The sequence below is a fragment of the Quercus suber genome, unplaced genomic scaffold (genome assembly GCF_002906115.3).
Source record: "Quercus suber isolate HL8 unplaced genomic scaffold, Cork oak 2.0 scaffold_401, whole genome shotgun sequence".
NCBI classification, from domain to species: domain Eukaryota; kingdom Viridiplantae; phylum Streptophyta; class Magnoliopsida; order Fagales; family Fagaceae; genus Quercus; species Quercus suber.
Window position 1 is genome coordinate 469,923 of NW_027069852.1, and position 26,297 is coordinate 496,219.

At 31.1% G+C, this 26,297-nt stretch overlaps 2 protein-coding genes across 4 annotated transcripts; both read left to right on the forward strand.

Annotated features, from left to right (window-relative positions):
• The first annotated feature begins 11,741 nt into the window (after window positions 1-11,741).
• LOC112038602 (putative pectinesterase 11) lies at window positions 11,742-15,831 on the forward strand. The gene is made up of 5 exons (XM_024071428.2): window positions 11,742-11,875; window positions 11,974-12,136; window positions 14,434-14,622; window positions 14,740-14,975; window positions 15,633-15,831. Exons 1-5 carry the CDS (start codon window positions 11,742-11,744, stop codon window positions 15,829-15,831), a joined length of 921 nt encoding a protein of 306 aa, XP_023927196.2.
• Window positions 15,832-17,074: 1,243 nt separating this feature from the next.
• On the forward strand, window positions 17,075-25,988 carry LOC112038610 (laccase-11). Of its 3 annotated transcripts, none has more exons than XM_024071435.2 (7): window positions 17,075-17,217; window positions 18,158-18,214; window positions 23,624-23,775; window positions 23,871-24,115; window positions 24,207-24,335; window positions 24,499-25,422; window positions 25,565-25,988. In XM_024071435.2, exons 3-7 carry the CDS (start codon window positions 23,633-23,635, stop codon window positions 25,693-25,695), a joined length of 1,572 nt encoding a protein of 523 aa, XP_023927203.1. In that variant the 5' UTR covers window positions 17,075-17,217; window positions 18,158-18,214; window positions 23,624-23,632; the 3' UTR covers window positions 25,696-25,988. The 3 variants fall into 3 exon arrangements, with proteins under 3 accessions (XP_023927203.1, XP_023927204.1, XP_023927202.1); XM_024071436.2 differs by having other exon boundaries at window positions 17,076-17,217; window positions 23,647-23,775; XM_024071434.2 differs by lacking the exons at window positions 17,075-17,217; window positions 18,158-18,214 and adding an exon at window positions 23,286-23,530.
• Window positions 25,989-26,297: the final 309 nt, after the last annotated feature.

Below are 26,297 nucleotides of genomic sequence, written 5' to 3' on the forward strand. Positions count from 1 at the left end.
TATTGTTTTATTTATTAGTTTTTTGTGGGAAGGAATAAGAGTCTTACATAATGACTAATGTAAGATTAATTACTTTTCTTCATATTGTGTGTTTTTTCTTATAATGTTTTGTCTTGTTGTTGCTTTTATTTTTAAATATAATTTTTATAATTGTTTTGATTGTATGGTAGAAATAAAAATAAAATAAAAATATACTGTTTATTAAAATCACAATCTAATACAATTTTTAAATCCAAAAATTTCTAATAATTCCCATGGCACCAAGATTTCCTGGTCAATTCTCCCATTGGTGTTAACATGCTTCTCTTCTTCGTAGTCACTTAACTTTCATGAAAGTTAATACAAATATCTTTCAGATTTGAGTACCCGATCAACTTCTATGAGGAGCATCCCATGGGTTTAATAAAGTCATCAAAGACATGTTATTTTACATAAGCAAATTAAAATTCATAAAAACAATCTCTGAAGCCAATTTGATCTCCAAGACCCTAAAATTGATGTTCCTTATGCATGAACTAAACACGCAGTATGAATAATGACCTTTATATAATACTTACACTCTGAATCTGTGATGCTGCACATCCGTCGATCATTGATTGGGTTTCTAAATTTTGATGTTTATTATTTTTGTTTAGAATGATTTTTTTTTTTGATTGACAAGAATGGATTGGTGATGAAAGACGTTTTCTTCTTCTTCTTCTTCTTCCTCTCTCTTTTTTTTTTTTTTTTGGTATGTGGTAGTGTTGTTTTGGAGGCTGGTGTTTATATAATTTTAAAAAGAAAAAACACTGTCCCATGCTTATTTGAATGATATCACTTTATATAGGCAGGATTTTCACTTAAATAGGTTGTAAAACCTTATTTATATAAGATGTGTTGTAATATATATACCAAAATGTGCTTATTGGAAGGTTATAACCCTTTAAATCTGATATACAAGAAATTATAGTCCTTTGGTGGACAAGTGATGTGGTCCACCATTCTACTAAAAAATTTCTATTTGTTTAAAATTGCTGAGTCAGTAATTAATTTATGTTTAAAAATTTTTTCTACCTAACAATTTTAAACAAGTGGAAGTTTTTTAGTGGAATGGTGGGCCACATCACTTGTCCACAATGTAGATCTTATAATTTCTCCTGATATACCAAAAGATATCTATTAAAAGGTCATAATTCTTCATATTTGAATATACCAAAGATGCCTATTGACCGAAAAAGTGTCTATTGAATGAAAATGTGCCTATTAACTGAAAAGGTATCTATTGGCAAAAAATGTGCCTATTAACTAAAAAAGGTGGTTATTGAAAAATGAAAAGTCACAATTGTTTGATGTTTTTAAATGTATACGTGTTCATAATGGCTTACCTTCCGTGCAAAAAAAGAAGAGTCAAAACTTAAACCAATATTATTTATGTTTAAAACATAATGATTAACATAATGTCTCTAGCATAATTCTCCCAAATATGTAATTTTAAGCAATAAGTAGCAACTACTCGATTTATATCTTCAATATCATCTTTAAAATCATGAGCAATCATATTTCCTATCCTAAGATCCAATATCAAATAGCCATATCATATATATATATATGTAAAAGTTTGACATTGTCTAGAAAAAATGCAATTATAAATATAGTGAATATATATATGGATTCAATACTTCACTTAGTTTTGAATAGTAGGTTTACCTACCATCCATATGGAAGGAGGAAGCAACAATATGATTCAAACACATATAATTCACACTAAACCAAAAGTCATGAAATATCCTCAATAATAATTCACACTAAACCTTCATAATATGATTCAAACACATATGAGAATAGAAATTAAATTAGAAACAATTAAAAATGATAGGTCACAATCTGAATGACCCCTAGTGATTAACCCTAATTAATTAATTTAGCCAAGTAATTAATTAATCAATTAATCATGCAATTTTATGGAAGTACAAACAAATCACCAAACACTAAATATGCAGCGGAAAATAAATAACACGGTGATTTGTTTACGAATGGGGAAAACCCTAACGGCAAAAACCCCACCGGGTGATTTTCAGGTCACCACTCCTGAAACTCCACTATTATCAAATCAAGCGATTACAAGTAAAGGAATCCCAAGTACCTTACCAACCTACAGTTGAACCCTTACCCCAATACCCAATTGGACTTGATCTGTAGCGACAGTTCCCTCATTTGATGCACGGCTCCCAAGTACGTGACTAACCAATGTGCGGATCCAAGTACGCGACTTCAGAACACCAACTAAGGAAGAATGGTTGGCTGCAAAGTTCTTCAATTCATCCTTTATGATGAATAGCAGGAAGATGCTTGGTTACAAAACCCTACGGTGCAAATACACAGCAACTTCTTGATGGAAGATGAGCTAGGTCAAGAACTTCATCTTTTGATCACAATTTGCTTGAACATAGATTGCTCAATGATAATGAAACTTGTGTCACCCTTGACGGCTCTTAAAATAATCATTTTATATGTTTAGGGTTAGAAGAAAAGAAAACTCAAACACATATTCACGGATCCCAAGAAAATCAAATTAGAAATCTGAAATTTTAAATCTCGACAGATAGCAGGTGTCGAGGTAGCTATCAAGAAGGTGTCGAGCTTTAAAAACTTTGCACTTCAACTTGCTTTTTCTTGGACAGACCTGATGACTTCAACACTTGACCTTGAAATATTGTTTCTTGAAGTATTAAAAACACCTAGAACTACCCAATTACAAGTAGAGTGCGTTTTGTCAAAGGATTAGCCAATTTACATGAATAAGTGACATATGTTCTTAATCAAGTTAAAACATATATGTCCTAACAAAAAACCTTATAAGAAGCGACAAAATAAAAAAAAAAAACAGGGAAAAAATTAAAATATTTTGAAAAGAAAGGGCTAACCGAATTTTTAATAGCATCATCTTCGTGTTTGTATTTCTTCTAGCAAGGAGTTGAAGACTATTTTTCAAGACCTCGTTCAGGTATTATAAGGAACATCTTTCCTTTCCATACAATAGTTAAAACAAAGTAAATATTATATAATCCATAGAACTTTAGAAAACCATGAAAAATACAAACCTTTCTTGTAAGGTCAAATTCAAATAATTAAGCCTATCACCATCTAATTTTTTACAATAAAATATGCAATTAGAATGGTTACAAAGTATCTCCCATATGCCACACACAGAAATCTAATCGAAAAAAGAAATGAAGAAAGAAAAAGCTATTTAACACTTTCTAAGAAGAAGAAAGCGGACTGGAGACACAGGAGAAGACGTTACTATGTTGCGTGCGTTTAAAATTTGTGGAGCCTTTAGGATTTGTGGAGGAAGATTTTAAAACTCAAATAATAAAACCAAAAACCTGTAATGGAATATAGCGTTAAAACCTGCCAAAAATATATTTGTGAAAACCAAAGGTTCTCCACCGTACATAGAGAGATGGTGAAGAATCAAAATGAACTTGAAGTTTTTGAGTTTTGTCTCAAGAAATATAAACTGAAATTTATTAGGAAATGTGTAAAATTTATAACTACCAGCAGGAACAATGCAACTGAACACCTATAGGCAACAATAGCAAAAGAATTGTACTGAAATGGTTTGTATAAGAACCAAATGAAAAGATACATTGTTTTGTGTTTTTAATGGAAGACATGACATTAATTTATGTAGTCACATGATGCAATGAGGACTGGTCAATAAAAAGTCAAATATTTCAGTTATTAGTTATTATATAGATTGTTTATAATTAAAAAAAAAAAAACCGGAAAAGGGAGGCGATGGTTAGGATGAGGGTTTGCTTTCTGTTGTATATACTTATATAGCCATGATGGTCTTCCTTAATTACAAGAATACCCTCGCGATGGTCTGGACTCCAATAAAAGCCCATTCTTGGTGACACCTGATTAGAGAATAGAAATCATGGTAAGCCTAATAATCCATTGGTAGGCCCATCCCAGAGTACGCAGTTGGAGAACAAATGGATTTATAAGAGCGAGAGTATGGCCCAAAATTTGATAACAACACCCTTAAATTATCAGTTTAATCAATTAATTAACCTTTGGACAAATTTTTTTTTTTTAAATTGATTAATTTAACTCATATATTTTAAATTTGATCAATAACTTTGCACATTATATTCTGCCACACTTTAGTCTATGCATGCTACCATGGGTTCTGTTTTAAGTCAATTTCCCTAGTTGCATCACTTATTTTATTTTCTATTTTCGTAGTTCACTTAAACTTGTGCAATTCATTTAAACACTAAAATACTAATATCAGCTAAGGGGAGAAATTGCATAAAGAAAGATAATACTACAAATCATTAAATTAAGCAATTAAAAATAATAATAGTACATTTTGTCATCTATACTTTTAAATAAATTCAAATTTGAAATATATATTCTCAATTCAAGCCCGTCTTTTCCCTTTCTGCAAAGTGGTTGCAGATCTTGGCATAGATTTGTCTTTCTCAATTCTACTTTCAATTGTAATACACTAATACCAAACAAATCCATAATCTTTTAACAAATATGGGTGATGTGCCTTAAATATGCTTTTATAATAAAATTAATTTCATTAATATCCACATAATATAATTTTTCAATAGATATGAATCATATAATAGGATTTGAACATATGGCATCTGTAATATGATGATATTAGAACCCAAATTTCTTATTTGACAATCAGAAACTTTACCAATTGAATTAATTAAAACCCAAATAATAATAATAATAATAATAATAACCTCATTAAAATTCAACAAAAGATCTTTTTATAATTCAATAGTTCAACAGAAAATCTTAGACAAAAGAACTCCTAAACCCCCTCATCCTAACGAAAAAAATTAAGGGCAAGACTTCAATGTTCAATCCAATGCACAAAAGGATATGCAAAAAGTAGGATAGAAGATTTCTATTTTGCATGGGAAGGGATCAGAGATCAATATATAATTAGGGTATGTTTAGTACGCTGTAATAGCTCCTGTAATGGAATAGCTATTCATGTGTAATATCAGTTCGGTCATTTGGTTACATTTTTATTACATGGATTAATTATTACATTGGAATAACTATTCTTTAAATTGAAGAATAACTATTCCTCTTTAAAATGGATGTAATAGTTATTCCTTAGTGTATATAATAGGTTTTAAAATTAATATATTTTCAAAAATGTAAAGTTTCCTTATACATCTTCTTTTACAAGTTTTCCATATGTAATAACCAAACTTATGAATAGTAATAATTATTCCATTACAATGTCTTTTATTCCCAATAATAAAGATTACTATTCCTAATGTAATCTACATTCAGTGTACCAAACGTACCCTTAATTATGAATATGTTTCATGTTGTGTTCTTTTTATAAATTTTTTGTCCCACTTTCTGTAACACCCCATAATTTTATTATTAATTTATTTCATATACATAAATTAAAAAGAAGGCCCACAATTAAATGTATTTAATTGATTTAGGCCTAAGATATTAATATCAGTAATTATTATGGTATAAGAGGCCCAAGTAAGATGACATATGTAAATATATGGGCCTTAATAATTTTTAAAAATCCTAGAGGTTTCCTTTTGTTTTAACCGCAACACACAATTGAGCATTTTCTTTTCTTCTCTACCGCTATGCTTTCAGGTATGATTTTGTCTTGCTATAATTTTAGAAAGTTTGAATTATTCTATGGCCAGCAATTGTCCCCATGACTATAAATATATTGATATCCTATAAATGTTGATGTGCACATTGTATGGAAACATTGACTATTTGTTATATGAAAAACTTTTGGGATAACCCAAACTTATTTAAACTTGTATGTGTGGATAAATCTTTATATTTTTGAGTATTATGATTGTATTATTTGTTATGAACATCTTGAATTTGCTTTGAATCCTATGACAAATCTTGATTAAAAGCTTAGTGTTGTATTTAGTCTTTAGCAAGGACAATTTAAGAGACGGTCCTAGAAAAGGGGGACAATGTACAATTGGTAGCTCCTTAGCAAGGGAGTATACAATCCAAAAAGGGAACTCCTTAACAAGGGAGTGCACCTTTAGGTTCCAAAGGAGCCATCCTTAAGAAAGGAAATGAAAATGGGGTTTCAGTCCCAAAAATAGGACAACACAACCCTGTTAACGGGGCGTAAACATTGACGACAAGAAAAACCTAGGAAATTGTTTATATGATGGTGTTGGTATATTATGATGGCTCACAATAGAATGATATTTTTATATGAATTATTTGATGTTAAAATACAGATAGTTTTGCAAGTTATAACTTTGTTGTATGGAATATTCATTTAAAAAGTTTGTTCCCACGCCCCAATCTTAGTGAATTCCACTTATTGAGTTATCTCATCCCCCCTCTCCCCTTTTTATTCCTCTTTAAAGATACATTAGAGGAATCATTGGAGTAGAAATTCTTAGAAGATAACAGTTAAAAATTATTTGGTGGAATTGAGAATTTTATTATTATTTTTATGGTATTAAATATTATACTAGAGAATTATTTTGAGAATGTTTTATCTTTGGTGTGATTAGAGCTTTGACAATTATGATGAGATTTTAGATTGTTGGTTGCATTTGTTTAATATTTTTATGAATTATCTAGATTGAATAGATTTTTATTATTTATGATTTTGGAGCTTTACACTTTTTGTGTTTCATTTTATACTTTATCAATTATGATATGTCATGTATTTATTTATTCTATTTTAAAATTTGGTTATTTTATAAAAAAATTCAAAAAGAATATTTAAAAAATTGTAATTTGTGAAGTATAAGGTGAAATAAAGAAGTGGGAAGAAAGATTTGTACAGGTAAAAGATGGAAATTGCGGTGGAATACGGTAAAATTAAGCGAAAGAAAACGTACTTTCTTGATTTCTTCACCTAATAAGTCTTCTCTGGTGCTTTTGCTCTCAAAAAAAATAAAATAAAAATAGACTTCCCTTGAGGATAAAAGAAAAAGACTTCTCTAGTGCTGTACCAAGTACCAACTAGCAAGGAATAAACTAAGTATATCTAAAAGGTCGTCTCAAAAGATTAAAAAAATGTAGGTGGTTCCTGAATTATTCTTTTGTAGTCTTCGATTCCAAAAGACAATCTAATAAATGTTTTTCTTATGAAAACAGAATAATTAATTGGTAATTAAAACCAAGCTTTTCTCTGATCAGCAAAAATAAAACCAATAAGCTTTTCTTAATTTTAAGCACGCCAAGACTACATATTTGGGTTTGAGAATTGAAAATTAAAGGATTTAAAAAGGAAAAATTACTTTATATGAATCTTACGTATATATATATATATATATACACAGATATAATTAAACTTTGAAAATTTTGTTCAAACAAAAACATTTGTTTAATAAATTTGAAATAACATCTTATATTTAATCATTACAATTTACAAATCCACTTTAACTGACTGAATTTGTTTTTCTTCTTAACTTTTTTCTATAGTATCCATGCCAGACATCGTTGGTTTTAAGTTTAAACTTCATTGGTTCATTCAGAATCATTGAACACCATTAGAAGCCTTCTTTGTGGTTTGTGCAACGTATCAGAAATTCTGCTGTAATAAGTGTAACTGAGAATTTCAAAGGTTGCTGACAGCTTTAAGTTGCTCAATCATCAATTACGTAATGATATGTATAAGTTAGCGGTAGAGAAAAGAGAACTTGGGTTGCTTGAGTCACCATGAAATGTAACACGTAGAGTGTTTTCTCAGACACACACATACACTTCTTTTTTTGTTGAATAACTCAGACACACACTTGATTCATGCTTCTTAAGCTTACAATCTGCCAAAAAATAAAAAAAATAAATAAAAAATAAAAAAATTCTGAGGGGTTTAGTAAGAAAATGTTTTTTGGGTAGAAGATAAATTTTGCGGTCTACCGTGGTTAATATAAAGATAAAGTATTATAAGTTTTTTTTTTTTTTTTTTTTTTTAGAGTTTCAACCTATGACATCCGTTCCTGATGATAACTCTTTATTATCAGATCAAGATACCAATCAATTTTTGGTGTAGGTAGGAATTGAACTCCAAATCTCTTATTCAATAGGTATATTATTTCTTAATACAATGAACATATTAATTATTGTTGCTAAGATTAAATTTTGGAAATCGTCTTTTGTTCTAAATATAATAAATATATTAATTATTATTGTTAAGTGAATTTTAATTATTACTTCTTAGAATACTTTTATTTAATAATTAGTTTATGTCTACACTCTTTTACAATATTTTATTAATAATTCAACTCAACTTTGATAACGATTGGTTTTTGTAATTGTATTAATGTTATGTTAACATTTGCTTTTGTTTTCACTCAGTCACTCTCATGCCCCTTGTCTAATTTTTTTTTCTTTTTTAGAATCATCCTATGTTTAATTGTTTTTTAGTGTTAACATTTGCTATCCATTGATTGAATGACCCATGCCCCCAATCCTCACTCAACAAATATATATATATATATATATATATAAGCCAAAACTGAAAGAAAATCCAAGTAGATTCTAAATTAGATTCCAATTGTTATCTCATTTTGAGCTATGTGTCTTATTTAAGTTTTTTTTTTTTTTGGTTCTAGGTGAGTTAATGTTGTACAAAAGACGAAGAATCTAATATAAATAAACAAAAAATTCAAGAAGCTAGATTCTAAATTAAATTCCAATTGTTATCTAATTTTGTGATATGTTGTGTCCTATTTAAGTGTTTTTTTTTTTTTTTAATTTGTTCTAGGCAAGTTAATGTTGTGCAAAAGATGAAGAGTCTAATATAAATAAACAATAAAAAAAAAACCAAAAAAAAAAGAGTAAACTCGTTTGTAAATAAAAAAGAGAGTAAATCTCATATATATATATATATATATATGACTTTAAAAAGTGTACTTTTTACCCTAGATATAATTTGAACATATACATATGTAATTGTAAATATTTTTAATTGTACCCCTGCATATACACGGGGTTATATATTAGTATAATTAAAGTCAAAGCTTGAAAAAAATTCAATTAGTTTCCAAATTAGAATTCAATTGTGGGCTAATTTTGTGTCATTTGTCAACTTAAGTTTTTTAATATGTAGACAAAGGTTAGCTACAAAATTTATTGTAGCTTGAGGCTCCAACCATACTCAATATTTTTTTATTGAAGGTGAATTTTGATAAATTCACCATTAGATTACACATTCTTCTTATATCCTCCATGCTTGCAAAATTTCTAGAAAATTAAAAATCAATAGCTATGTGTATCCTATTGATACAAAATTTGACATGTGTATCAAAAGCGTAAAGAACATGTAATTCAATTGTTAGATTTTTCAAAATAGGTAGTAATATGTAGTATTTTATTAAGTATGGTTGTAGCCTTAGGCTACAACTAATTTTGAAATTAAACTTTGTCCTTAATTTTTGTGCCAAGTGAGTTAATGAGTACAAAATACTAAGAGTCTAATATCAATGAACTATAAAATAAAAATAAAAAACCAATCACATCTACTCAATAAAAATCACCACGTAACAAAGATCATCACATATTCTGTGTTATTAAAAATTAGAAAAAAAATGATCATAAGTATTATTAAATTTAGGAAAGAATTTAAAATATGACTAATTACATTTACTTTTCTTAAAAATAATTTGACTAATTATTTATATTTTTATAATAAATAATGCGTTTAATTTTAAATACATCAATGCATATGCATGGATTATACGCTAGTAAAAAATTAAAAGCACATTCAAATTTAATCACTCTATTCACATATTCTGTTAAAGTTATAATTAAACTCATATGTTTGGTTAAAAATAGGGGTGGCAATTCCTGTTTGAGTGTTGGGTTCGTGTCATATCAACTCATGAGTATTCGACTATATGAGTCAACATTAACCCGACATGTTTATTAAATATGTCAAGATTCCTTAATCCTAACTCATTTATTAAACAAGTCAGTCGTGTCGATCTATTTATAAGATTTTATTAAAATGAAAAAAAAATTTATGAAAAAACAAAAAAATAAATATTTTTAATATAAAATTCATAACTGACAAGTAACTGCATGACAAATAATCATTCAAAATTAAAGCATATCTCAATATTACAAATAATCAATCAAAATATGTCAAAGAACATAAACCCCAACAACTAATAAGTTTATGAGAGATGTTACGTCTACAACAATTTTACAATATTTTTACAATAAATCACAGGTGGTTAGTTGTTATTGGTTCAAATTTGAAACTAACACCAAGATTATTTTTTTGCCCAAATAATAACAACCAGTAACAACCTGCCACTTAAGATTTGTTGTAAAAATGTTGTAGGCATATCATTTCTCTAAGTTTATATATCTAGGATTTGAAAGGTATATTGGTAAAATGTCATTTAATTAAACAGGTCAAACAAATCAAATGAGTTCTATAGGTTGAACACTAATTCAATCCGTTTATTAAACGGGTCAGCCGTATCAACCCAAATATAACACAAACTCATTAAGCCTTAAACCATAACTTGCTAATTTCATGTTATATCGTGTTGGGTTCATGGATTGTGTCCAATTTTACCACCCTTAGTTAAAAGTATAAATTAATTGAGAAGTGTTATGTCCACTATTATTTATTTAAAAATTCAACTCAACTTTGATACTATTGGTCTTTGTAATTGTATTAAGATTTTTATTTTTATTTTTTTTATGTTAACTTTTACTTTTGTCTTCACTCAAACATTCCTCTATCCCATGCCTCTTGTCTTTTTTTTTTTTTTCCTCCTCTGTCTAATTGGTTAATTGTATCTTAGTATCAAAATATAATACCCCCACTGATTGAATGAACCATGCCCCTGATCCCCACTCAAAAAATAAAAAATTAAAAGCACATTCAGTCTACTCACATATTTGGTTAAAAGTATAAATTAATTGAGAATTGTTATATTCATTACATTTTCATAACACTTACACAACAAATTGTAAGTGATAAATTGTTACTGATTCTAATTTGAAACTTCCACTAATTTTTTTTTCCAACATTAATAGCAATATAACAATTTGTCACTTATAATTTGTTATGAAAGTATTATAAAAATGTTGCAAATATAAAACATTTCTAAGAATAGATTTTTAGGAGGTCATATTGAAGCTTATATAAGTTGGTCTTAAAAAAAAATTTAAGGTTAGATGTTCAAATCTTTATTTTAGGGATCAAAACAAAAAATTTTTAAAAAAAAATTATAAAATATGGTTTTTGTCAAACTTGGAGCATTTCTTCAGTGCAAAAATTAAAATTTGTTTTATTCTAGTGGTTTTTGTCAAACTTGGAGCATTTCTTGTTTGGGAAACTTCATCATAGGCAAAACACATTAACTCTGACATGAAGATCCTGATCTGTGAACTTCAACCATATGAAGGACATGCATGATGCATGGCTGACCACCAATGTGTTGACCTTCACTTTGGGATAGCCATACAATAAGGCCACAACCATTATCGACTTGTGTCCCGAGAATATCATTGCCAAGTTCTCTCACTAAAACCATAGTTTAATTAAACATTTTATTACTTTGCAGTCCCATCGAAACGAAAAAAAGTAATCACATGCGAACATGGGTGCCATGGCAGTGAAGATTTATAATGGTTATGCGATTGCAGTCTTGGTTGCAATAGTTTTTTTAGGTTCTTTCATGGAAAATTCAGCTACCACCACAGGCACCAATACCACGGACACCAACACCACGGACATGTCAACAGCAATTCTCATAAATGTGGATCAATCGGGCAATGGAGATTTTAAGAAGATACAAGATGCTATTGATGCAGTTCCATCTAAAAACTCAGAATTGTATTTCATTTCGATTAAGCCAGGGACATACAGGTCTGTGTGGCTGTACTATTTTCATGATAGTTAATTGGTTTGTATATATCTACGTTTTAACTGGACTCTTACTATCTTATGCATGTATGGTTAATCAGGGAAAAACTTCAAGTGCCTGCGGATAAACCCTTCATAACATTGAGTGGCACACTGGCCTCTAAAAACACCATCGTAACATGGGGTGACACTGGGGAGATAATTCAATCTGCAACTCTTTCTGTATTCGCTTCTGACTTTGTTGCCCGATATCTCACAGTTCAGGTATGTGGCTGACCTCATGCCTACAATATCTTTAGTGCAATAACCATCTTATGCATCTGATGTATGCAATATTATTTTCAAAAGATGTAAGTGATCTCACAATTGTATGTGAAGTCACATACCTACATATTATGAGAGGAATGTTGTATATATTAGATGCATGATTACATACCTTATTATCATAGGCATACAGTACAGTTTTGTGCATGACTTCTTGATTTTATAGGGAACACCTAAATGATTAATGTGGTATGTGAGTCCCCTACTCGCCTTCCACGCACGAACCTTCGCAACCTGCCCAAGAAATATAGCTTTCATACATAAGCATGGAAGTTTATCAATTAAAAAACTCAACTATCATCTTCAATTATAAATTACAACATCAAATAATTAAATTCAAGTCATTACTTGCACGAGATATCTCATTCAGATTAATCACTCCAAAATGGATTTGAAATGAATCTCTTTTGCATATTTTATTTTTTGTATTTTGTAGTGTTATTGTCTCAAAAGCTTAAACTATTGAGATACAGTAAATTTAAACATTTAATCAATACTTTGATACCATATTAAATTACCGATTGTTTCAAAAGTTTAAGTTATTAAAATATGATAAATTTAATTATTTCACTAATACTTATAACACGTAAGTGTATGTATCTCCAATTTCATGCTTAATTAATGGTAGGCTTCATTTTTTAAGCCTACACCACCCCAACTCTTAAGTGCATTCTCATCAAGACGTTAAAATTTTTAGTTTTTAACACCTCAAAAAATTACTTTATCGGTTTTAACATTTTATTTTAAAATACATCCACTATATAAAGTTCTTTTTTTATATAGCAATTCATTTAAATATACTTTTTTATTATTATTTCTTTTATTTATCATTATTTTTTTATTCTTGTTCTCTCATCTTTCTCCATCTCTTTCTCTTCTCTCCACCCACACCTGCTGCATCTCTCTTCTCTGCTACCCACCCACTGCCACCAACCACCACCACCAGTTAAAAAAAATATCAAACAAGAACTCACAACCCACTGCCAGCCACCACCACCAACACTAAAAAAAAATAATAATAATAAAAACCCACAAAACCCCTCACAACCACACCCACAACCACAACTAGCCACAACAACCACCACATGTAAAACACAATCAAAGCCAACAAAACCCATCACCACCACACCCACAACCAAAACCAAAACTAACAAAACCCATCACCACCACATCCACATCCACAACCAAAAACAAACCAACAAAACCATCACCACCACACCCACAACCAAAGCCAACAAAATTCATCACCACCACACCCACAACTAGCCACAAAACCCATCACAAACAACACCCACAACCGGCCACAAAACCCATTACCACCACACCCACAACTGGCCATAAAGCCCATCACCACCACAAAAGAGAGAAAAAAAATTGAAAGAAAGAAAAAAAATAAAAGAAATAGAGAGAGGTATTTTCGGCCATAGCTTAAGAAATAAAAAATAAAAATAAAATAAAAAAAGAAGAAGAAGAAAGGAAGAGGAGGTAGGCAAGACCTGGAAAAGAAGAGATGAGAAGTTAGAGAGAAAAAAAGAGACACGGATCATCAGAGAATTTTTTTTTTTTTTTAAAAGAGAAGTGGAGAGAGAAAGGAATAATATATATAAAATAATATATATATATATATATATATTTTATAAGATTGGACCTACGGGGAACTATTATCTTTGACACCTCACATGTGGATCTAACCCTCCCTTAATAAGTAGAGTTAACACATGAGATTCTTTAACTTGTTAGACAAGAGATAGAGCAGAGATAAGGTTCGAACTTAGAACGACTTGTTATGATACTTTAATAAATTATTGGTTATTCTAAAAAATTAAACTATTTTTAAATAATAAATATAATAATTTAACCATTATTAATTTTAACAAAAATTAATTACATTCAAACTCTAATGGAGTATCCTAATTTGCCATAGTTTACATTTGGATTTAAGGATTTAAAATCTAGATTTGAGCTTTGAGAATTTACTCCAACAAAAATGCTTATGAATTTTTGAATTTGAACTAAGATCTTACACTTCAATCATTATAAATCTCCATATGGATTTCGTCAATAGATAATTTTTGGAGTTTTGTACTTTATTCAATTCATTTAAACTAAAAATTTGATCCAAAATCTTGTTTCAAAAATTCCATCCAAATGAACAACCAATTCTATGGAACTTTATATTTATTTTGCATTCTAATAAGTAGTTTTGATTTTATTTATTTATTTATTTTTATATATAGAATACGTTTGGGACATCAGGCAGAGCTGTTGCCCTTAGAGTAGAGGGAGACAGAGCTGCTTTCTATAGTTGCAATATTCTCTCGTATCAAGATACTCTCCTGGATGATACTGGTAGACACTATTACAGCAACTGCTATATAGAAGGAGCCACCGATTTCATATGTGGAAATGCTGCTTCCCTCTTTGAAGTGAGTATATCCCTTCAACTCACAAAGAAATTAAACCCCATGACATATAACTCATATAATATTTTGAATTTGCTACGTACATGGAGAACTTGATGTAAATTGTGTCCATGCATGCAGAAATGCCATCTTCATTCTCTCTCAACTGTAGGTGGAGCTATAACTGCTCAACATAGGAATTCATCATCAGAGGACACTGGCTATACGTTCTTGAATTGTAAGATCACTGGTGTAGGAACTGCTCTCCTTGGAAGACCATGGGGTCCTTACTCTAGGGTGGTCTTTGCACTAACTTACATGTCCAGTGTGGTAGTGCCACAGGGCTGGGATGACTGGGGAGATACAAGCAAGCAGAGGTATATGATAATTCCAATTCATAGTTGAGCTTATGTAACATTAAATAATTCATCTTCTTTCTTTCAAAAATTTAACTATTACGAAATGGTGAATTTAATTATGTAACTATCTTTCAATGTTCACACTCCGTATACATCGGACATCGGTTTAAGCATTACGTGTGTGGGATAGTCATTGCTTTTATTTTAATTAATCCATCTCATGTGAACTCAAACTCTCCCTTAATAAATGTAAGTGAAGTTGAATAGGAAATGTTGAATTTTATTATTATTGTAACACTCCCTTTCCCACATGGGCTTAGACTACCATTTAACTAGTATAAGTGAAATCCAACACATGAAATTTTTAACCTTTTAAATGGGAGGTAGAGTGAAAACATGGCTTGAACTCAAAATAGGTTTGAAATTGAGAATCACAACCACCTACTCTGATATCATAATTAATAAACTATTGTTTCTACCAAAAAATTTAGTTATTAAGAAATGATAAATTTAATCATTAACCATTATTCTACCACCACAATTTATTTACTTATGTAATGGGTGGTGCATGTGGCCAGTTCCACTGGACACAAGCCGTTCCCTTATGTTTCAATCTTGTTGTTAGCCAGGATTCTATTTCTAACATGTTTCACATTATTTTTTTGGGTACAACAGCACTGTGTACTATGGTGAGTACAGGTGTTATGGTCTAGGAGCCAATAGAACGAATAGGGTTGGATGGTCAAAGAGTCTATCAAACCAAGAGGCTACACCCTTCTTGACAAAGGACATTATTGGAGGGCAAGGTTGGCTTAGACCTTCACCAACTCACTTCAAGAGAGGCTCTACCATCGTCACAGTGAATGTTCCTTGAAATAATTGAAAAAACGGGTGTTTGGTACATGTGTTTTATTATTTGAAAAGATGTGTGAAAATACGTGTGAGTGAAATGCGTGTATAAAAATATGTGTAATGTTATTTAAAAACTAAAAACGTGTGTTTGAGTGGGTGTACCAGACACCCCCGTACCATAGTACATCTCATAATAAATAAGAGTTCGAATTTGGTAAGGATAGGATGTAAAACTCATATTTTACGTCATCTAATAAGAAATTGTTATATAAGTTTTTTACTTAAAACTCAATACATTCTACTACACGTAATAATATCCCAATAAACTTATAGTTAATTTGGATTTTTAAATAAGTATTAGAATTGATTAAGTGTAATTGTGTCTATTTTTTAATATGTAATATGATGATATGACATGTTGGGATTAGAGAGGTAAAACTTGGATATTACACCACATCTATATATATCTAAAAGTTAAAGCGTATCATTTCCAACCTTCTCTCTCTTATTTTAACTCTCTCTATTTTCTTATTAATTTCCCAACTTATTGCTATACTTTCTCCAACTTTTCTTCCCCTTCTATTTTTTTATCTCTCCACTACTATCTACCTTAATATCACTTTTTCTCTATCTTTTTATCTTACTTTATTTTTGGCTTCTTTTTTTTTTAATTTAAATTTTCCTTCTCTTACTATAAATTTCAATTCTCTCTCTCATTCTATACATAGTTTTCCCACACACAAAATGTTATGAGTTTTGATTATCATATTTAGTACAAATTTATTTAAACAAAAATTATACATATATTTTTATATTATTTTTTGCTTGAATGTATAATCAACCTCATGCAATTCATTTAAAAGTAACGACTTTAAAACAAATGAGTAACTACCTTAAAGATTATATTTGTATATTCAGAACCTTCATATTTAGAAAGAATTTCACTTAAATTTAATAAGACCGAAGTTATAACATCCCAGCCTAATTGCATAATTAATTTTATGGATTTATATACTTAGTATTATTTTAATTACTTTAAGTGCATAAGGCTTTGATATTTTGATGTTATAAAAGATTAGGCTCTGTTTTTAATGATATAGAAAGAAGTTTTTAAAAGGTAAGGGTACATCTGCATAACTATGTTATTCATTGGGCCTTTCTAGAATATAAGGTTATGAAGGGGTGGTAAGTGTAAATTCTGGGTGAGTCATCCACCCTATTACCCTTAGCAAGAAACATTCTCCCTGATCTTTTCTTTGCTGCACCGAATTCCATTTCTTTTGTTTTGCTGTTTTTCTTTCTTCTTTCTTTGTTCTCACCAACAGCCCTCTCTCTCTTATTAAACCATAGATATCTCTCTCTCTAAGAAGAAATCAAACTCTTACAAAAGTTTTAGCTTCAATTATGGGTAAGTAAATAAGATTATTTTCTGTTATGGGTAATGTTAATGGTGTAATGTTTTGCTTTAGTTTCCATTCTATATTCTCTATTTTGATTGTTAGAAGCTGAAATTTGTGGTTTTGTGTTAGCAAGTTGAAAGATTGAAGATATTATGGTCAATTGGATGCCTATTAATGTATTATAACATGTATAATATAGGTATAAAAATACCCACACGAAATGAAGGTCATTTGCAATTATTTTGATGATTTTGTGAGAAAGGTGTTGAAACTATCATTGTGACAGATTCGGTGTTTACAACATGAAAAAGCTTAATTAAATCATATTCTGTGAATTAGGATGCTAAGAGTAATTATTATGAATTCTAAGACACACATGGTTGTAATGGAAGTGGTCTCACAACAATTGGATCAATATAATAATAATGGTTTAATTTCTAACCTGAATGAAATTCTTTTGGGACAGATTTTTGAGTATGTTATCTTTTATGATTTTTAGTAAATCATGGTTTTATGCTTTGACTCTGAATAATTGATATGGTATCTATTAGACATCTAGAGGAGTGGCTCTGTAAAATTGCATGAAAATTGGATATGAATGGGTGACTCATTTGTATTTTATAAATGAGGTATATGCTACTGAAATAAGCAGTGAATAGTAAATGGTATACATAACTTTGAGGATTTAATTCTAAAGTTAGGGTGAATGTTTTAAGAAATAAATTAGTATGCTCATCATTTGGTATGTCTGGATCATAGATAAATTTTGTATGCCTTGGTTTTTCTATGGTTTGGTCATCATGTATTTGATGAATGTATCTTGAATTTGGGGAACTTTTGTGTGATGGGAATTAATATTTTCTTAAGTTGAGAGTTAGGTTGTGATTCATGTATAAGTTTATATGCTTAGGAAGATTTCTTAATAATAAATTTTGGTCCTTCATTTAGGTGACGAGAACAAGAACATGGACACTTGAGCTCCTCTTATACAAATCTCTCGCGCAGGTAATGGATATGTGACATGTGTGTTTGATAAGTATAAGAATTGTTTAGAAAATTTATTATCCATTAAAACCTTTTAATTAGAGATATTACATATAAGCATGATTTAAGTAAAGATATATATTCATGAGTTGTTAAATCTTATATATATGATAATTTTAGCATTTGATGCTATTACTTATATCATGAACATCATATTTAAGAATGAAGTGGATATGCTATTGTTATGAAATATTTATGTAACAGTATAATTATCAGAAAAATATAATTTTCGAGTTATTCCATTGTTATGATCTGAACTCAGCCAGTAGGGGTTATAATACTGGCATTTTCATTGAAATTTTGATTGGTCATTATAAGTGGTGAGGACTTTGCTGTACCCACCCTTGTTAGGAATGACCAACTTGTGGAGGATGCCAACCAACCCCGTGGTTAATGATCTAATCACACTGAAAGGGGTGTGATACTTTCTGTTATGATCTTGAGATTTCCTAGCATTGTGGGGAATGCTGGATGCCTGACACAATGTGCTTAAAGCCTCCTAAAGTTGTGACAGACTTACAATTGTACTAACTAATATGTATTATGAATGAGCTATTAAACTATTTGGAATTTATAAGAAAAGTATGATGATAAGAAAGGTAAGTTGAATGTGTTATAAGTCTGATGGAAAGTTTATGATAAAGTATTTTATAGTCTATTTAAAGATAAGGTTACTGAATTATGTTTAAGTTCCTTATTATGTCCTTTTATTATTATATGAAAAAAAAATGATGTATTTTCATCTAAAAGTTCATAAGTTATTTAAGAATAGTATGAATAGTATAAAGACTATTTATCAAAGCTAGCATATTCATAAAATATTTGATTTACATGCATTCTTATTAAATGCTCATGGAACTTGTTAGAAATTTAGACCCCTTAAACCAACCAGATTAACCTAGTTAATTATCCAAGTAATTAACTTTGTCAAATTAAGCAATTCTATGTTATCACAAACACATAATCATATCAAAAACATAAAACAGCGGAAAAATAAATAACAATAGATATGATCACCCAGGAAACCACACGGTAAAAACCTGGGAAGGATTTGATCTAACTATCCTCAAGGTAAACCTGAATCCACTATACGAAAGAATCGAAGTTCATACAAAAGGACTTACAAGCTCCCCGCTTAACTTCCTAATGCTACCCACCAGTAGAACTTATTAACATGACCACGTGCAAGCTCCGAATCCACGGACTCCTTCTTTCTTGGATTCTCCACAAGATGCAAGCACCCACGCTTGTTATTCTTTAAGCTCTAATGGCAGCAACCTTGTTGATCATCAAGATGTTGATACTATCTCTACCTTGAAAACCCTAAGTTTATGTGAAGGAAAGCTCCTCAATGATCTCACAAGAGATTCATACAAACAGCAAAGTATAAGCAACAAAGACTCAGAGAGATTTGGGTACAAAACCCTAGATACAAAAGAGACACTCTCTTTTCTCTCTCTAAATGCTACCCTAAAAACGTGGCTAGGGTTTCCTTTATATAGTGGGAGAAATAGATCTGAAACCCTAATCCTTAATGGGCTTGGGCTGAGTTGGAAATTCTGCAAAAAAAAATTCTGCCTGAGATTTGATTGATCAAGTCTAATTTTCGATCAATCGAGCCAAGCCGAAAGTCACTAATACTTCTACAGCCACTCAATTCCAACTTTACATAAAAACGCCCATACTTTGAGCAAGTCTAAACAAGACTAACAACCTGTTTTAATCATGGTTTGCCAACAATACATATTAGAGTTCTAAATACATAAATTCCTAAATCTTTAGAACCTAACAGAACTTAAAACCTTACTGGGTTTCGTAGCTCACCCTATTATATTTAGTGCATAGGTTCTTTCTTGGAAGTAGCGAGAGTATTAGAGGTGGCAAGGAATCTGCGATTCTCGTTTGTTAGAATGAATAGTTTTTGGTTGTATAGTAGTTTAGCTCTTTTGTTGTATAGGAGGAATTAAGATGTACTTGATCCTTTTGAGCACAAATGTATTTTAGAACCTTAGTTTGTTTTGAACCCCAATTGTATGTCTTTGAGGTTAGGCTTGTAAATAAAAGTTTTGCTAAATGTTTAGTTATGTAATATTTACACAAATATCTTAAGTTACAGCTAAATTGTAATCTTGCAAAGTTCGAAATGAAATAAAGTTTCAAAGTTTTTATCAATTTTGTATATTATGGCTTTTATGCAAGGAAATAAAAAGGAATACAAGAAACGATTTTTCATAAGCACCTTCAGCTTTAGTTGGTTCATGTTAGTATTGAAGTAAATTTGATATTAACATGCCGGTCATGCTCTAAATTTCTGAAATATAGTTTTGGGTCAGACAAAATTCGTTTGAAATGGTACGTTAATATTGCTCAATAAAAGGGTAGCAATAATAAATGCTATGCTTAAGATTTTAGATATTAATATTACGAGTTTGAGATCTATATATTTTTTAATAAATTTATATTTAAAATAGGTGCTCTCAACCCAAGCATGTCTTTTCCCTATATGTAAGTCCACCAAAATGGACTGAAGTGGGCCAAATGGAACAAAGTGGACCAAATGGATAGAACAGGACTGAATGGGAACAAGGTGGACTGAATTGGACTGAATAGAACATAGTGGATGAATTTACATTGAATAGGTTTGAAGGGGACCGAAGTGGACAGATTAGGACCAAAGTAGATGTATTGGACTAAATAAGAAAAATTTGGACCAAGTAGGACTGAATAAAACCAAAGTGTATAGAATGAATTGAATAGGACTGAAGTGGATCAAAATGGACCGTATAGGAATGAAGTGTATAGAATAGGACTAATGTGGACTGAATAAGACCAAAGTGGACCTAATAAAACTGAAGTGGACCGAAGAGGACATAATGGATCAAATAGGACCGAGGTGGACCACATAGGATTTTTGAATATATATATATATATGTCATTTTTATTGTATTTTTAGGGCTCATATTTCTAATTTTTAATGTCCATTTTGTTTGTATTTTTTAACTCAAAACTAAAGAATTTAGCTCAAATATAATAAAATTTCATACTTTTCAACCCACAAATTATGAAAAAAATGAAATTTTGAACTAAACTTGAAAAGGCAGCCTATAAAAGAATTAATTTAAGGCTCAATCAGTCCAAAATGGACTGAAGGGGACCGAAATTGACCGAGTGGACTAAATTAGACCAAGTGAACCAAATTGGATGAAATGGGACCAAAGTAGACCAAACTGGATCGAATATAAATTGTTTAAATTTTAGAAGAACAAATTATGTTCAAAAAATTTTAGAGGAAAAAATTATACGTTATATTACAGTTACAAAATAATTATTTATTCTCACGCATCGCTTAGGTCTGTGATTAGTTCTTATAGAACTTAATCGTCATAAACTATTTGGCCGATACTTCAAGAACATACAAGATCTTCTATAATATTGAACTCTTTGATTCTTTGAAATTTACATTTAAATTTAACTTGACACTGAATTTCGTTATAAACACTGCTCTCTATAAGAGGCAGTATGACTGTACAGCTATGTACACATACGTTTCCAATATAATTATATGAATCAAAAGTAAAATTCTTTCTTTATTCTTTTTATCCTGTTCTTCTTCCCTACCCAACAAATTTACTGCAATTTGTAATTAGTCATAAATATATACAAAAAAGAAGGCATCCAACTACTTATTTTATTAATGTGAACCATTTGTATTATTATTGCAATTCCTAGGCTAAAGACTGCCTTATACACGCATCTTACATGTATAGTTTTTTTTCCTTTTCATTTTTTAGAAGAATCTCACATATATGATTCTAACTTCTAAGTTGAGATGAAATTTGATTTGAGTTAAAATTATGATTAAGTAATTAAATTTACAATTTCCTGTGGGTTCCGGTTAGCTCAACTGGTAAAGTCTTTGTGGTTGAATAAGAGGACTGGAATTCAATCCCCGCCTATACTGAAAACTGATTAGTGCCTTGGTCTAATGATAAAAAGTTATCATCAGGAGTGGACGTCATAAGTTAGAATTTTCTCAAAAAAAAAAAAATTACAATTTCCTAAAAACTAAACTTTTAAGATGATCAGTAATTTAACAAATCCAAAATCATGCATTATTAAAATAAATAAATTCGATTTGGGCCCTTTTGGGTCACCGAATAAGTCACAGGCAGGTAGCCCGTCTGTCTGTCTAGCCCAAAAAGATCACTAATTAAGTTTAAGTTTTCCTGTCAACAGTAAGGTGTACCGTGCGACCATCTTTTGGTTGGCAACATGGTTACCTCAAAAAACCACCATTTATATTTAATAGGTGTAACAAAAGTTGAAGTACTTCACAAGTATGATAACTAAACAACCATAGGTTTGAACAAACAACATATTCAAAGGCTTAGAAGCAAGGTTTTTCTTCTTTGCTTGCCAGATTTTAAGGAACACAAAAAGATTTATTTACCCTTCTTTTGTGAAGAGGAAGATAAAAAGTTTTATATATCATGAATCTTTTTACTGGGTTACATTTTTAACTCCCTTAACCAGTTTTGAGTTATATTTTCAACTGACTTATAACAAGTTGGCTAATCAGTGTGCTTTATGTAAGTATTAATCAAGTTACAATTAAGGTTCTTTGTAATAGCTTAGATCTACTTAGTAAACACCCAATGACTCAATATGTGTTCACATGACACACTCATCTATCAAATATAAAATGTTCACATCTAAAATTTGACCATTTACTAAGGTTACTAAACAAATCCCACCCGGCAAAAAGTTCAGAAATGAATGTACATTCATGAAGTAAATGGAAAAGTTAAGTATGAACACTTTTCCTTAACGGTTAAGCTCAGGTGGTCAAGTTTGGCTCTATGTAGCTCTCAAGCTCATTGTACCATTTTAAATAAAACATGAGGCCATTCAACTACTACTGTTCCCTATCAGTATTTTGCTTACAAGATTTCAATAGAGAACCTCATGTTTTTATTTAAAATTGACAACCTCTGCAATCTCTACCTAATTCAACAACAATACCTCTCTCTCTCCTCCTTCGGTTACAAACAGACTAATAATTGGACTATTACCCCTTTATTCATCCCTATAAATACTTTAGACCTTGACCCTCATATTTCATCCAAACATACTTCACAGAATTCAAATATTTAGGCTACAGTTATGGGCATGGCGAACCGTGAAAATATCCCCTTGGTTCCTTTCTTTTACTTCTTTTGCATGCTTGGGTTTGTTTTTATTCCAACCGAAGCTGCTTTAAAGAAGTACCAGTTCAATGTAACTATTTGACATCAGCAATTTTATGTAAACTTTGGTGCTTTCTCTTTTGGCTTAAGTTATATATGATGGTTTTCTTTTCTGGTTTCTCAGATTCAAGTTATGAATGTCAGCAGGTTGTGCCATGCCAAGCCAATTGTCACGGTTAATGGGATGTTCCCAGGGCCTACAATTTATGTTAGAGAAGGTGACAGAGTTCTAGTAAATGTGACAAACTCTGCCCAATATAACATGTCCATTCATTGGTAAGACATGCATAACATGCTCTATTGGAAAAACATTCATTCAATGAAATAAGTCAATATAGTTTTGTTAATGTAACATATGACATTATTTGCAGGCATGGATTAAAGCAATATCGAAATGGCTGGGCAGACGGACCAGCATATATAACACAATGTCCAATCAAGACAGGGAGGAGTTATGTTTATGATTTTAAAGTGACGGGGCAAAGAGGAACACTCTGGTGGCATGCACATATCTTTTGGCTAAGGGCCACTGTCTATGGTGCAATTGTCATCATGCCTAAACAAGGGACTCCATTACCTTTCCCTCAGCCTGAGAGAGAAGAAACTATACTCCTAGGTGAATTAGACTAATAAGTCTGCAATTCTGTCCTTCCACATTTACACGTAAAACAAAATGCAATTGCTATAATTTTTTGTAAATTTTATAGGCGAATGGTGGAACAATGATGTTGAAGAGCTTGTTAATCAAGGGAACAAGTTAGGATTGCCACCAAACATGTCTGATGCACATACCATTAATGGAAAGCCAGGGCCACTCTTTCCATGTTCTGATAAACGTAAGTGAAATCAGTTTGAAGGCTTGAAGTCTATCAAAATTATCTATTTAACATCACTAGATTCACTTCTAAGGAAGTTTTGGGTGCCACTATTTCAATGTACCTTAAATGCACTTTTCCCTTTATCAGCTTCTTCTTCATTATCTTTTTCTTTCTTTTTCAGATACCTTTGCAATGGAGGTTGAACAAGGAAAGACATACCTCTTGAGAATAATCAATGCTGCGCTTAATGATGAGCTTTTCTTTGCCATTGCTGGTCATAACCTGACAGTGGTAGAGGTTGATGCAGTGTATACCAAACCCTTCACAACTCAATCAATACTGATAGCACCAGGACAGACCACAAATGTTATTGTTCAGGCCTCCCAAGTTCCTAGCAGATATTTTATGGCTGCTAGGCCTTTCATGGATGCACCACTTTCCATTGACAACAAAACTGCCACAGCAATACTACAATACAAAGGCATTCCAAACACTGTACTCCCAATCCTTCCCCAATTGCCAGCACCCAATGACACAACTTTTGCACTAAGCTACAATGCCAAACTTCGAAGCCTCAATTCTCCTCAGTTCCCAGCAAATGTTCCACTCAAAGTTGACCGACATCTCTTTTACACAATTGGTCTGGGAATAAATCCTTGTCCAACTTGCCTAAATGGAACACAACTCACTGCTTCCTTAAACAACATCACCTTTGTAATGGCCCAAATAGGCCTTCTTCAAGCTCACTATTTCAACATCAAGGGGGTGTTTAGAACAGATTTCCCAGACCGCCCTCCAACGCCTTTCAATTATACTGGTGCACCACTTACTGCCAACCTTGGCACTACACTAGGCACCCGACTTAGCAAGATTGCTTTTAATTCAACAGTGGAATTGGTCTTACAAGACACAAACCTTCTCAGTGTTGAGTCCCATCCATTCCATCTTCATGGTTACAATTTTTTCATTGTTGGGACTGGAGTTGGGAACTTCAACCCTTCAAAAGATCCAGCCAAATTTAACTTGGTGGATCCTCCTGAAAGAAACACAGTTGGGGTTCCAACGGGTGGTTGGACTGCCATAAGGTTCAGGGCTGATAATCCAGGTATGTCCAACAACATAACCAAATAGAATACTGCATTGAAAGTTTAGTAAATAAACAACAATAATTCTCAATCAAAATGAGCTTTTTCTTAAAATATAAAACTTTTAAATAATCTTTCATATGATGTTTGTTCATTGTATAGGTGTGTGGTTCATGCACTGTCATCTGGAGCTTCACACTAGCTGGGGTTTAAAGACAGCATTTGTGGTGGAGAATGGAAAAGGTGCGGATCAATCTGTTCTGCCTCCACCCAAGGACCTTCCTCTTTGTTAGCTGCTTGAAACTCCTGAGAATACTTAAGGGAAAATTAGGTGGTGACAATTTCTTGAGTTGAGTTCCTAAAAAGTGTTGAGAGATAAAATTAAAATTTGTATCAGATTCTTTTCAAGTTGTAACTTAAAACCTCAATCCTCAATTGTATACTTATTCATTTGCCCGTTAGGGTTGGATGTTTAAGCTTCCTGGAGCCAAATAGAAAACCCTCTCATTATACAATTTAAGTCATTGTTTGTAATTCCAGCTCATTTAATCATAGGAAAAAGTCATAAAACCCTGGCATTGGTTCATTGTACGGTATCTAACATAATCCATGCTTCAAATTATAAATAAATAGTACAAGCCTCGACATTAACAAGTCCCTTTCCCAACCCTGCTGCCATACCGTTTACAATTAAGTTCTGCAATACTAATCAACCAAAGGTTTCAAGCACAAGCCTCGCACTCACTGTTTCCTAATTAAATTTTGGGGAGCCCTCATTGTTCAATTATGTTTTGAGGATTCAGCTAAATGATCAGAAAAAGCACAGAATCATCTGACAAGCTCCCCTGCATAGAACTAACTATTAAAATTGCTTTCACACATGAAGAGATAGAGA

What these genes read in the sequence shown, in the direction of transcription:
- LOC112038602 (XM_024071428.2), top strand. Translation starts at nt 11,742, where the DNA reads ATGTCAACAGCAATTCTCATAAATGTGGATCAATCGGGCAATGGAGAT. An exon ending in CCCGATATCTCACAGTTCAG is followed by an intron (nt 12,137 to 14,433) that starts GTATGTGGCTGA and finishes TTTTATATATAG; the next exon opens with AATACGTTTGGGACATCAGG. An exon ending in ATGCTGCTTCCCTCTTTGAA is followed by an intron (nt 14,623 to 14,739) that starts GTGAGTATATCC and finishes CCATGCATGCAG; the next exon opens with AAATGCCATCTTCATTCTCT.
- LOC112038610 (XM_024071434.2), top strand. Translation starts at nt 23,417, where the DNA reads ATGGGCATGGCGAACCGTGAAAATATCCCCTTGGTTCCTTTCTTTTAC. An exon ending in AGAAGAAACTATACTCCTAG is followed by an intron (nt 24,116 to 24,206) that starts GTGAATTAGACT and finishes TAAATTTTATAG; the next exon opens with GCGAATGGTGGAACAATGAT. An exon ending in GTTCAGGGCTGATAATCCAG is followed by an intron (nt 25,423 to 25,564) that starts GTATGTCCAACA and finishes TTCATTGTATAG; the next exon opens with GTGTGTGGTTCATGCACTGT.